This window comes from Balaenoptera musculus, chromosome 13, assembly GCF_009873245.2.
Source record: "Balaenoptera musculus isolate JJ_BM4_2016_0621 chromosome 13, mBalMus1.pri.v3, whole genome shotgun sequence".
In the NCBI taxonomy this organism is placed as follows: Eukaryota; Metazoa; Chordata; class Mammalia; order Artiodactyla; family Balaenopteridae; genus Balaenoptera; species Balaenoptera musculus.
This window is the reverse complement of record NC_045797.1, coordinates 44394674-44407862: the sequence shown is the minus strand read 5'-3', so window position 1 is coordinate 44407862 and position 13189 is coordinate 44394674. Positions and strand designations below refer to the sequence as shown.

The 13189-nt window shown below is 47.0% G+C and overlaps 1 protein-coding gene across 7 annotated transcripts in view; it reads left to right on the top strand.

Annotated features, from left to right (window-relative positions):
- The window catches only part of SPTBN1 (spectrin beta, non-erythrocytic 1), a 195189-nt gene that overhangs the window by 155635 nt on the left and 26365 nt on the right, over nt 1-13189 (top strand). For all 7 annotated transcript variants that reach the window (XM_036872638.1, XM_036872639.1, XM_036872634.1 and 4 more), the window contains 5 exons: nt 15-152; nt 976-1732; nt 2676-2878; nt 7811-7901; nt 12712-12858. In XM_036872638.1, coding sequence (XP_036728533.1) covers nt 15-152; nt 976-1732; nt 2676-2878; nt 7811-7901; nt 12712-12858 — 1336 coding nt within the window. The remainder of the gene's footprint in view (nt 1-14; nt 153-975; nt 1733-2675; nt 2879-7810; nt 7902-12711; nt 12859-13189) is intronic.

Here is a 13189-nt window from a genome sequence, read left to right as displayed (position 1 = left end):
AATTGCCTCTGCAGATTCGAGAGCCTAGAACCAGAGATGAACAACCAGGCTTCCCGGGTGGCGGTGGTGAACCAGATCGCTCGGCAGCTGATGCACAGCGGTCACCCGAGTGAGAAGGAGATCAAGGCCCAGCAGGACAAGCTCAACACGAGGTAAGCGTGAGGCAGGCGGCGGGCCGGCTCCCTGTGTGCCGGGCCGGGATGGCGAGGTCACCTGCTGAGCCTCGCGGTCAGGAATTTCCTGCACAGGGTCACTGACACTGTGGCGCTGACGCCATGATGTCGGCATCTGCCTTTCGACATACCCTGGTTTTTCAAGAAGTGTCTCTGTGGGGAGGGGGGTGGGCGACATCGTTCGGGGCAGCCCCTCCCGACGTGGGAAGCGAGGGCCTGGGTGTGAGACCTGTGCCCAGCGTGGTGGATCACAGCATCAAGGCGGCACCTGTCCTGTGTCTTTTAAAATGATTTCTGGAACAGGGAGGGTTTTAGCATGTTTGAGACGTAATTGGTGGATGAAAGTCCTGATTATCAAGGTGGACCTTTGTCCCCGTCTTATCTTTCTGTTGAATAAATACATTTGAGTAGGTCATGGTGGCAAGCTGGCCTTGGTTCTGAAGCCTTTGGGTGTGGGAAACGTTCATCAGGTGCAGCTCGGAGATGAGTAAAATGTGCATTGCAGACATGAATTAAGTGACTCTTTGGGGGATAGATGTGTTGTCACTGCTGACTTTGCAGCTCCTTCGACAAGTCCCCCCTCTTGTCAGCCTCTTTCCCGATTATAGCGTGTCTCTGAGCTGTTTCGATGGTGATATTTGGTGTCCATATACTGAGGGAGATGATTTTCCAAAGCGCACGTAGTCAAAGCAGAGTTGGAGGGGGAGCCGCAGCTTCGACCATCGCTGTTAATTTCCTTGCCCAGCCGTGAGCTTCCGGCCTCCCTCCCACTCTGCTCTCTCCTCCGCCCCTGCGCCCACAGGTGGAGTCAGTTCAGGGAGCTGGTGGACCGGAAGAAGGACGCTCTCCTCTCCGCCCTGAGCATCCAGAACTACCACCTCGAGTGCAACGAAACCAAGTCCTGGATTCGGGAGAAGACCAAGGTCATTGAGTCCACCCAGGACCTGGGCAACGACCTGGCGGGAGTCATGGCCCTGCAGCGCAAGCTGACCGGCATGGAGCGGGACCTGGTGGCCATCGAGGCAAAGCTGAGCGACCTGCAGAAGGAGGCCGAGAAGCTGGAGTCCGAGCACCCCGACCAGGCCCAGGCCATCCTGTCTCGGCTGGCCGAGATCAGCGACGTGTGGGAGGAGATGAAGACCACGCTGAAGAACCGCGAGGCCTCCTTGGGAGAGGCCAGCAAGCTGCAGCAGTTCCTGCGGGACCTGGACGACTTCCAGTCCTGGCTCTCCAGGACCCAGACGGCCATCGCCTCGGAGGACATGCCCAACACCCTGACCGAGGCCGAGAAGCTCCTCACGCAGCACGAGAACATCAAAAACGAGATCGACAACTACGAGGAGGACTACCAGAAGATGAGGGACATGGGTGAGATGGTCACCCAGGGCCAGACCGACGCCCAGTACATGTTCTTGCGGCAGCGGCTGCAGGCCCTGGACACTGGGTGGAATGAGCTCCACAAGATGTGGGAGAACAGGCAGAACCTTCTCTCCCAGTCCCACGCCTACCAGCAGTTCCTGCGGGACACCAAGCAGGCCGAAGCCTTCCTTAACAACCAGGTAACGTCCCTCCTTGCCTTGGCTTCCTTCCTGTCGGGGCAGGCCCTGGCTGCCTTTGGAGGCGTTTCTGCCGGGGCTGCTGGTTTAAACCTCACCTGTGGGAAATGAGAAGAATGATGGAAAGACATTGGTTTTTTTCCTGACATCTAAGGCACTGAAACCCATCACAACGTAGGGGATAGAGTTGAAGATTTCCACAGGGGCTATCATCTTGCCTTGCAAAGTACAGTTCCACTGCAGTTACGGTCGAGGACCTCTTAGTGTGTTCATAGTACGTATGTCCTCATAGCAGTTCATTAAATTAGCGACATTCTGAGAGGTGTTAATTCAATCTAAAAAGTATTGGGTTGGCCAAAAAGTTCGGGTTTTTCCATGAGATTACAGAAAAATCCAAACGAACTTTTTGGCCAACCCAATATTTTAGGGGATTTTTTTTTTTTTTTCTTTTCTTTTTTTTCTGAATGGTTCTGTCTTCGTTGCTCTAGAAAGGTCAGGGACTTGACCCAAGGACATTAGAGATTAGAGAAAGAGAAAGAGCTAAGGATGGTCACCAACATTGTGGTTGATAATCCCTCTTAAAAGATTGGGTTTGAACAGTCTGTTGCTGTCACCTTATGGGCACATGAGTGGACCCTTGTGGCTGATGCACAAACCTTTGTTCACTTCCCTCACTGTCTTTGGGAAAAAAATTAGAGCATTTAACCACTTAGTTTAGTTTAGTCACTTGCGGTGTCCCACTGGGATTTTTTTTCCCGCCCAACTTTTTGTGTTATCTGACTCCATAGATAATTTCACATAAGTGTGACGAAGCAACTGTTGCAAAGTATGTTGCGTGGAAATGCAGGATGTAGGAAAGAGCGCTTTTTTGTTGTTGTTCTGAAAGCAAGTTGTATTTCATGATTTCTCATCCTGCTCTGATTTTGTTTTTCCCTTTTTAAATAAGGAGTATGTTTTGGCCCATACTGAAATGCCCACCACCTTGGAAGGAGCTGAAGCAGCTATTAAAAAACAAGAGGACTTCATGACCACCATGGACGCCAACGAGGAGAAGATCAATGCGGTCGTGGAGACGGGCCGGAGGCTGGTGAGCGATGGGAACATCAGTTCGGACCGCATCCAGGAGAAGGTGGACTCTATCGATGACAGGTGCGGCATCCTGAGGTTCTCAAGCGAGTCATGCACCCTGGGGCTGTCAAACGTCTGAAACACTGGCCAACGTCTTTGGGGCTGTGGGTATAAATTCCCCCGGTGGGCAGGACGTGGGCACCTAGCAAAATTTAATCTACAATAGAAAGAAAGCCTGAGACGCCAGACTAATTCTTAACCAAAGACTTAGGAGAGCCAGAGTGCTGAGTAGCGGTGGGGTGTGAGCCTTGCCCTGTGAGAGGTGACACGTAGCGTGTCACCCAGTGGGACCCCGAAAGCCAGACGCTTCCGCAGCCAAGCCCACATTCACCTTCATCCACACAAGGCTCCTCTGAGGCCTTTCAGGAGGGGACAGGGAAGAAGGGCAAAGTTGGCTTGTCCTGAGTACCTGGCAGAGGCAAAAGTGAACACCATCAGGCCTTTCTTGGAAAATTGGCTTGGGTAATGCTGTAATAGGATCTTTCTCAAAATAAGAAACAAGACTCTTTTCCTCCTTTTCTGCCAAGGCCTCTCCAAGATTAGATGCTCTTGTTTTATTTTTATTTATTTATTTATTTATTTATTTATTTGCAGTTCCAAAAGATTTTTCTCCCTGGCCAGTGTTCTCTGTTAGACCCTCACCCCTGACTCCTAACTCTGCCTTGGTTATTACTGAAGTAGGAGGTCTGGGCAGATCTGGTTTGGAAGCACAACCTGAGCGGGCCCTGGCTTGGTTCTGGACTGGCCACTTCTCTCTGGGTGTGGCCCATCTGGGTCGGTCACTAGCCTCTGCTCCAGCTGATCTTCTCCGGTGCCAGTGAGCCCTGGGCCAGATTTAAGGGCTTGTTGTGAGACTGATGTCATCGAGAAACAACCTCTTCCTCAAGGGTCCTCTGGCCTTCAAGTGCAGCGAAGAGGAAGAACTTCTTGCTGAGAGCGTTTCCTTACTTACCGTCTTACCATGTCTGAGAGGGTCTCCTGGGACCCTGGGCCAGATGAACGTTTTACAGTGTGCAGTGGAGAGGAGAATTGCTCTTGCCCTGTAAAGATTGAGCTCCTGGCTTTAACCAGTCTGTCCTTTGCACTGATTCAGATCCTAAACCATATGCTCTCAGGGTGGTACTATGGAATAGGATGTAAGGTATATTAATTATAATTTTGTATCTGTTGCTTTTTTAAAACAGCTGCGAAAAAGAAAAAAACATCCCTCCACCAGGCCCTTCTTCAGTGAGTGTGAGAAGCAAGGATTGGGCAAGACAGGCTTAACCTGGAGGAGAAAGGATTTCTTTTAAATCTCGTGTTGTTTTGTAAACATGATACACCATGTTCTTCCATGTTAGGTGCACACAGCTGGTCTCCTGAAGGCAGGCCGGGCCACTGGGGACACTTGTGTTCAGGCAGGCGTGCAGCTGCCTGGCAGCTTCCTCAGTGTGTTCATCCGTCCCCTGATGCTGCAGCTGCAAGGGCTTGTTGGAAGCAGTTGACTCTGTCAAGACCGGAGGCTCCTGGGTGTGAGAGAATGCTTCAGCAGCTCTCAAGTGCTGGCTTAACCTTCCTTTTGTCCTTGAGTGAGAGCCTGGGCCCGTGGGGTTCCAAGGCCTCCTGGGGATTTCTGTTGTTAAAAAAGCATTGGGAAGAAGATTCCCTACTATCCATAAGCATAAGAGAGATGGAAGGGGGATGGGGCTTTCCAGTGATCTGCCCTCAGGAGGACTACATTTTCTTATTTTCCTCAGCACGTGTTAACCGAATTCTGGTTTCACTTTAATATCCCCAGAGGCCTCAAGATCTGAAACTTGACCCCAGAGGACACTGGTCTGTTATAAAAAAAAAATACACAAACCTGAGTTCCAGGTGGTGTCAGGGCGCAAGCTAAGTAAATATCTAACTCTTCGGATCTGATCCCCGTCCAGAAACATTCTGACGCTCCCGTGAAGCTATTTTTGTAGAAAGCAAAATCATCATAACCTGCTTACGTTCCGGAAATCTCATCGATTACCACTGAAGTTTGTTGAGAAGAAGAAGTACTAGAACAAAGACACTGACTCTTAACAGATGTGGGTGGGGGCGTGAGTGTCCTTTAAAGGGCTTGTGACTGGATGGAAAGGAGCCTCCTGTCCAAGCCTGCTCAGGGGGGGTGTGAACGGGTGAGCTTCCTGGCTCAGAGGGAAATTCGAGCCCCAGTGCAGTCCTGGGAGAAAAGGAAAAGTGCCCAGTTTCATAAAGCCAGACCTGATCTCACGTGGGAAAAAAAGCTTAAAAATCACCAACCCACTTTACTTAGGTACCTGTGGTTCTTTATTTTCCGTAAGAAACACAGTTAAGCCCAATACCTGCCTCATGTGGTGAGGAGCTTTTGAGTCTCATTATAGGGGTAGGTGGTGAGAGATGGAAAGAAAGCAAGAGATTTAACCTTGCCCCAAAGAGCACTCTTAGGAGTGTGGAAAGCTACGGCCGAGTTTAAGAAGGTCCTTCCCTATAACTAAATCCGCGATCACCCCTTGAAAGACCTTCCCAAGTTTCACTTCCCGTGAATACCATTGGTGACCACCAATGCACGGTTAAGCCACGCTCACTTCTCTCCAGGGTTTTCTGAAGCAGCAGCCATCTCAGCTGCCTGTGTAGCTGTTTTTCGTTCCGCAGAGCACATCACTCAGAGGCCATCCTCATGCCCTCCTGATCTGTGTTGTTTGGACATGAGGCCTTAAATCACCATTTGGCCTTTCCCTCCTTCATGCACCCACCGAAAGAGGAAAATTGTCCAGGCAGAAGTCTACTGGGCACGTGTGAGTCTTGATTATATAAGAGAGACATTCAAGATTCCGTCCGGTGGTATTTCTCTCTTAGTAAATTTTCTCAGTGTTTGAAGTTATTTTTACTCCTATTATTTCTACGAGCTTCAAAGTTGCATGTCCTGGTTTAACTGCCCGTGTCTCTGATTACTCCTTGCCTTCGTAGCATTTTTGTGTGACGCTGGGGAAGGGAATGGGAACTTTCATTCAAGGCCTTTGGCTAAAGGCAGGACTCTTGCATTTTGTGACTTAACTCCAACTCAAATTACCTTCCTCCTGAAGGTTTGCTTTATTTGCTTTCTTTCTCTTAAACCCCCCTACAAATAGTGACTGGAATTTGAGGGTTGGGAACTTGAAGAACTTTTCTTGACATTCCTTCCCCACCCACATTTTTCGATGACTAATTCCTTTAGTCCGAAATCACTAACAATCTTTAAAAAACATTTTAAAAAAATTTTTGATCGTTGAGAAAGGATAGCAATGAAGTAAAGGGGCTTTGGCCTTTATTTTTTATTATAAAAGCTACAATGTTAAAAATTCGGAGGGGAGGTGGAAACTACTACTTTTTAATCTCACCCTTAGCACGTGCCATTTTAGTTTTTGCTTTTCCAGTTTGTGCCTTGGAGTTTTGTATCATTGGCTGTACATAAACTCTTTTCATTTAGCATTATATGAGAAGTACTTTTCTATTGTTGCATTTTGCCTAAGTGGTATGAACATATTAAGACCCCTTTTCCTGAAGGTATGAAACCCCTTTCAACCGAAAAAAAAAAAAAAAAAGTCATCCTATGTATCAAGTAATTCCCTGACAGTATTATTTCCATTCGTGTTATTGCTGTGTTCTGTAGTCGCCGGTACCTGTAGGAACAGAGGGCGTTTCCCTTTGGTCCCCAGGCAAGATGGTGGCTACAGTGCTGCCCCTGTCCCTTGTTGCCAGCAGCCACTGCAGGCCTGTGTGACACATGCATCACTGTAAGGTCTTTCTTGCTCTTGAAGAAGGTTCTTTAAAAGCCAGTTGGCATGAGGTGCTGCTCCCTGAGCTGCCTTTTCTTGGTGTTGTAGAGAATCAGAGGTCGTGTTCTTCTTCCTCTCTGCCAGGGGGGCGGGCAGGGCTGGTGGAGAGACCTTGCCCAGGCACTGCAGCAAGAAATTGCTTTGGGAATTGGAATGAAAAACCTAACCTCCCCATTTGCACTCTTCCTTTGCCCTTCTTCGTACCCTTCGCTTCGGCTGGCTGGCGCTTGGGTCCCTTGGGAATATGGGGGAGCTGTGTTAGGGTGGTGCTTCTCGATTCTCAGTGTGGTACGGCTCTGCCCCATGGCAGTAGAACCACGTGAAGGTAGCCCTTTCCATGGCACTCATGGCACTCACAGCGTTCACATAGCTCTCCTTCACAGTCTGGTGGAGAAGCCCCTGGGCGGCGCGTAAAGGAGGCTTGCAGGGGAGTTCTGGCACCTCCGCAGCGTGTGCCAAGAAGCCCTATGCCCAGCATCCGGGCTGGGGAGCGAGCACTCCACGTCCCTTGTTGTTCCCCGAGTTCAGCAGCTCCTTCCAGTTCTTTTAAGTTTTTCCGTTAAGGTTTTGTGCTTTAACTTCTTTAAACCTTGGTGACCCTTATCTCTTAATGAAGAGTGGGATTGAGTTAGGTGTGTGATATCACAGGTCTAAAAATTTTCATTCTTGGTTTATTGTTGATTTGGGTGAGTTTTTCTCCTGACGAGAATCTCATTATCAGGGAAGGTTCCTTTAAGCCAGTTGCATGGTTTTATGCATTTTCTTAGCCATGTACATGGCCTGTCACCCAGGTATGAGTTTCTTAAAGATCAATTTCATATTCTCACATAGTTCCTAAAATGGAGACCCTTACTCAGCACATGCTCAGCGTTTTTCTCCCCTAACACCAGATTTGTGAAGCTCTTTTGCCTGCATCCTGGCCTGTTGTGTGGCTGGGACAGGTGTGATGGTCTCTTGTACCGTGGCTTACTCATTTGGAGGATGCTAAACTCTCTTGGTTATCTTGTCTCCTTGACATGATTGAGAACTGTAGGCAAACTGTTTCCAGCATATATTGAGACCCAGGAAAGAAGCCGAGTTGTAAATTCTGCATTTCAAGATTCCCTACTTCCTCTTTTAAAAATTATTTTTCTTATCTTTGTAACAGACATAGGAAGAATCGTGAGGCAGCCAGTGAGCTGCTGATGAGACTGAAGGACAACAGGGATCTTCAGAAATTCCTGCAAGATTGTCAGGAGGTGCGTCTCCTTTTAACCCCTCCTTTCCTCTCTTCTCACAAGAGCCGCCGAGCATTTGGCATAAGAGCCCTTGGAATTATAAAATTAACTGAGGCCAGAAATTCATATCACGTATATAATTGGCAGGTGGGGCAGTGTCAGTTCTCCAGCCTACAAGCTACCACTCAGAGTAACCAGATTATTACAATCTAGAATATTGTAGTCTAGAACTGTGCTGTCCAATACAGTAGACACTAGCTACATGTGGCTGTCTCATTTTAAATCAAATGAAATTAAGAGTGTAGTTCCTCCATCATACTCGCTGTATTTTAAGTGCTCGGTAGCCAGCTGTGATTCGTGGCTGCCATATCACATGGACAATGCAGATGTAGAACATTTCCATCGTCAAAGACAGTGATATTCTCATTCTCAAGTATTCCGTAACCTAAAAGCATCTAATATTATATTTTAAACTATTTACAATAACGCACATTTAATAGTACAGAAGGAAAGAACTAAAAGGAACTGCAGTTGGCTACCCAGGTAAGAAGAAAGATTTTAAAAAATACAAACTGACTTTCTTGTTCACTGAAGACCTTGAAATATCCATCTTTCAGGCTCCTCAGGTGTCTGATATGCCAAGAGCAGTAATCCTGATTTCAAGCTCTTGAGTTTCAGCATGTGGTATTAATCTGATGATTCTCAAACTATTTCATGCTCCCCTGATACATGCATAAACAAACTGGGGAAACTAAAGTTAGCCAGAAAAATGCAATCTCTCTGCAAGCTAGTTGGAAAAAAGCGTCTAGCTGACTTCACATGTGTGAGATCACGAGCACATCGTATTTCACTGTCTGCCAGAGAACCACAGTGAGACCCGGTCCTCTCTGGTTTATTAGACTTAAATCCCACTGGAGGCAGAAATGGGATGAAGAATATCCAAGTGAAGCTGCAGGGACCTTGGGGACGGGGAGTTTGAGGGGTGGGGAGAGGATCAAGGTCATGTGCTAAAAATATGACTGGACTCATCACGAATCCCTCACATGCAAACTTATAGCTGTGTGTTAAAAGAAATGTGGCTCTAATAACAGCTGAGTCAGAGAGACGGTGACAGAAGCGATCCTTCGTGTCCATTAAACTGCTGTCTTACTGTGAATCTTAAAATATGCTCTAGTAGCTAAACCTTGAGAAGGGAAGAAAGCCCCTCAACTATGTGGCTTAGGGTCTGCTGGCTTTCAGGGCCACACTGATGGATCTAGGTCTCTCGGGGTTTGCCTGGAGCCAGACAGGCTGAGGACAGGAGTGCCTCTTCAAGTGACACCTGAGCATTAATAACCCATTTGAATAGGATGCTCATTTAAAGAGGCATTCACGTCCCCAGACAAGGCATAGGGAAGAGTAACGGGCTCCAAGGTTGGCTGTGTAGAGTTGCATGATGTGCTGCAGTGAATACCAAGTGGCCCTTCAGCGATGGAGGGAGTGAAAGTTGTCAGGAGACGTTTGCAGCCTGGGCTGTGCCTTCCCCAGATCGAAGGTCCCTGAAGTACCTTGACGTTTCCCTTGAAGCACCACCAGTGACTTGTTCTAACCTCAAGACATACTGGAAGTGTTGTGCTGGGGAAATCAGTGGGATTCCATACCCTTGCTTAAAGGACAAATTACTGAGATGAAATTCATTGACCTGAACATGGCGAAACCTGGACTAAATTTGGGAAAAAGAATGCCAGGAAATGAGCAGGAAGTGAGAGGTCGGAGGAACCTTTGAGAGAAGCTCAGTTGAAATTTCCAGCCCCCGATTTTCCATTTACATACGTGTGGATTCGAAAATAGAAATGTGTGGGAAAAGTAAGCTGATAAAACGATAGTCCTTCCCAGTTGAATCACAGGAAATAGTTTTAGTAGATTTTTAGATCTTTGTTAACGCTTGTTCCAAATTAGCATCCTTAGTTACAAGGAGTTCCCTCCTTAACACACACCAGTGACTGTTAGGCACGCCCAGAGGGCTCAGCCCTGCACGATTTCCCCTCGAAGTATGCACAAAGGTTTTGACCGGGCTTTTTTGTCCTGGAGATGATTCGCAGGTCTCTTTGTGACTGCTCGGCCAAGTCTCCCTGGTTTATCTTTCTCTCCTTGAACCTCATTAAGAGTTAGCACAACCATAGGATCTGCTGGGGGTACCACATCAGCATATATAGTTTCCACATAGTGACGGAATTTAGGTCAGGTTTGGGGCTCCAAAACCCTCAGTGTAGCAGTACAAGCAAAGGGGTGATATTATTATTAAGAGATAACTATTCTTTGACTATAAACTTTCCATCATTCAGCCTCATTAAAATACACCCCTTTTAAGCCAGAACCTCCGAGAATGGAGCTTGTGTGTGGACCAGCCCAGCATTTGAAAACCTATCTATTATTGTGCTGGTGGATTTTTACAGAGCACCCAGAGGTCAGACTTAATACCATTGCTGGCTGTTGGTATTGTTCAAGGTCTAGAGAATCCAGGTTGTCTGGCTGTCATGCTCCCTTCCTCGTGGGTTAGAGGCTAGAGGGGGCTGGGTTGTGAAATCTGCCGTCATTGCTAACCCCCCACAAACACTTCCTGGATGGGGAAATTTATCGCAGCGGTGCCGTGGGAATGAGCAGGGCCCACCTAGTCCCAGTTATAGATAGCGATACAAAGAGCATCATAATTTTTGTACTGTTATTTTAATGTGATATCCTGAAAAATGAATGATTTAAAAGGTACTGCTTTTCTGTTTTATTCCCTCCCACCATACCTCCTGTTTTCTGAAATTGATTTCTTTTTTCCCCAGGAGGACAGTATAACTAGACGTGGTGGCACAGGGATAGCGAGTTCAGTGCTCTGCTTTGAGCTTAATTCAGTGATCAAAGCATTTTTTTCCTATCCTTTTCCAATCTGCGCAGTGTTCTGTTCTGCAGAGAATGAGTATATTCTTAAATGACCTTTGTAAATGCCCACAAATAATAACTGTGGTTCTGATTCCAGAATGCTGATGGAGGGTTGATAAGCTAGCAAGTTCCGTAGCTCCATTTCATTGTGCTGCATTGCACGCTGCTTTATCTGTAGGATGATGTGTTCAGCAAAGAGCAGATTTGTTTATAAGCCTCTGATTTTTATGTAGCTCTTTTTTTAAAAGTCTCTCTTGGGTAGCTGTTTATGAATAGCGCAAATATGTGAATGTCCTTTGCACTTCGGATAAATGCCTTTTATTGTGTTTAGTGTGTGTGTACAGAGTACAGGGGAAAGTTTTACCATTTGCTTTCCTTTTAACCTCTTTTCTCCTTAGATTGAATGGCCATAGCATTTCAGATCTTAGTTACTCAGGTAACTGGAAGGAAAATAGGTAATGCTTTTAAAGTAGGAAATTTAGTGTCTCGGCTGTTGTGTAACAAATCTATGCTCCTTGCTTACAAAGGGCTTTATGAGATTTACTGGGTTTTTTTCTCTTAATAAAGCGTGACATCAAAGATCTCACCACCTTTTGCTTTCAACCCCACTCCCTCCTGTGTGGTGGGTGAGTATCCTGAGGAAAGTAGGGATGGTGCCTGGGGGGTTCACCCATGTGCAGAGCCCGGGTGCTCCCATGACCCGCATCACCCTCCTTGACATCATTTTCAAAGAACAGACTTTGTATTGTTGAAGCAAATTTATGGGGAAGGCTTTCCTAGCAGCAGCCCAGGGTGCAAGTGAATGGCCTCGGAATTGTTGATTCTGTAAGCGTTTCTGTTGGTTTTATGCACCATTTCTAAACCTTTGGTGATGGGACCATGAAGCAGTTTGGGTGCAGATTCGTTGTGGCAGCAACTGGTGTAAGAGTGGCTTCTTGTGGTCACATTAGGAGAAAGGGCACAGCCCCTGAAGACGTTTGCTTCTGGTTCCAGGCTGATCCTGCGTTTGTTTGCGTATCTTTCGCCTGGGCAAACAAAAGCTCTTCCTGGTTAGTGCTGGTGTGGCCAACTACAGGCAGGCAGTGAGGAGCCAGGCAAATCAGGATGAAATCCAGCAAGAGAAGTGTGTCCAGGAGCCAGGTTGGGCTGACTCCCGCCCCAGGCGTCTCAGATCTGTCTGTCAGTGGCTGGCAGGCTCTGTGAAGAGGCTTCCTAGAGTTCAGATCCAAGCAAGACATGTTGGGTCTCAGAATCAAGTCCTGTGAAGTGTTCTTGGTCTGAATGGAAGGTTCTTTACAGACAGAGGCTATAGAAGAAAAGGCGAAGGTGACTCAGACTTGAAGGGAGCATTGAGAGGGCATCGTTGCTGCCTTACCCCTATAGTGAGCAAGTTACTTATGCTTTTTGGCATCCCCATAGATAGGCCTGTGAAGGAAAAGGGAGGGATAAAAGAGTAGGGGCTTTGGTTTTTTTTTAAATAAAAGAACTAAAAGAGTAAAAAGATTACCGAACAGAGTGGAAGACACTTAATCATGATTAACATGGTATAGCTGGCACGGCTATTTGACGGAGAAAGAAGGTTGTGACTTAGCCTGGTTAGGGCAGAATTTTAAACACAAGCCTTTGGGGGAAAAGCTGGTTAAGGGTGCCAAGCAGTTTGAAAGCTGGCTCGGGGCACTTTTGTACTCCTGGATTTAATGTTAGATACATAGTTAGGAGCAAGGCTCCAGTACAGCGTCCAGACAGTGGGGATAACCTGCTGTGACGGGTCAGAGTTGTAAAGTGAACGTTTGGCTGTCTGTTGACATGGAAGCATGGAGTGTGTGTAGTACGACATAATGGCTCTTTCCGGGCACAAGAGAGGCTGATGTCTGTGATCACAGTCTCTGAAACCTTCCTGATTTTTTTTTTTCTTTCCTAGCTGTCTCTCTGGATCAATGAAAAGATGCTTACAGCCCAGGACATGTCTTATGATGAAGCCAGAAATCTGCACAGTAAATGGTTAAAACATCAAGCCTTTATGGCAGAACTCGCATCCAACAAAGAATGGCTTGACAAAATTGAGAAGGTGAGTTAAGATGTTTGATGGGGCTCCGTCAGTGTGGCCGTGGTGAGTAAACGAACTGGGTGGAAATGAGCTCCTTTGTATTTAGCACGTTTTCCAGCATATTTGAGTCATATCTGACCACATAGACAGAAGTTACACAGCCGGGAGCAGTCCCACCTCCACCTACCAACTCCTGACTTCAACCCAGCAGAAGGGAGAAAAGCAGAAACCCAACCAGGTGGCACAAAATGCCTGCTTTGTCTTTTTTTTTTTTAATTTATTTACTTATTTATTTATTTATGGCTGTGTTGGGTCTTCGTTTCTGTGCGAGGGCTTTCTCTAGTTGCGGCAA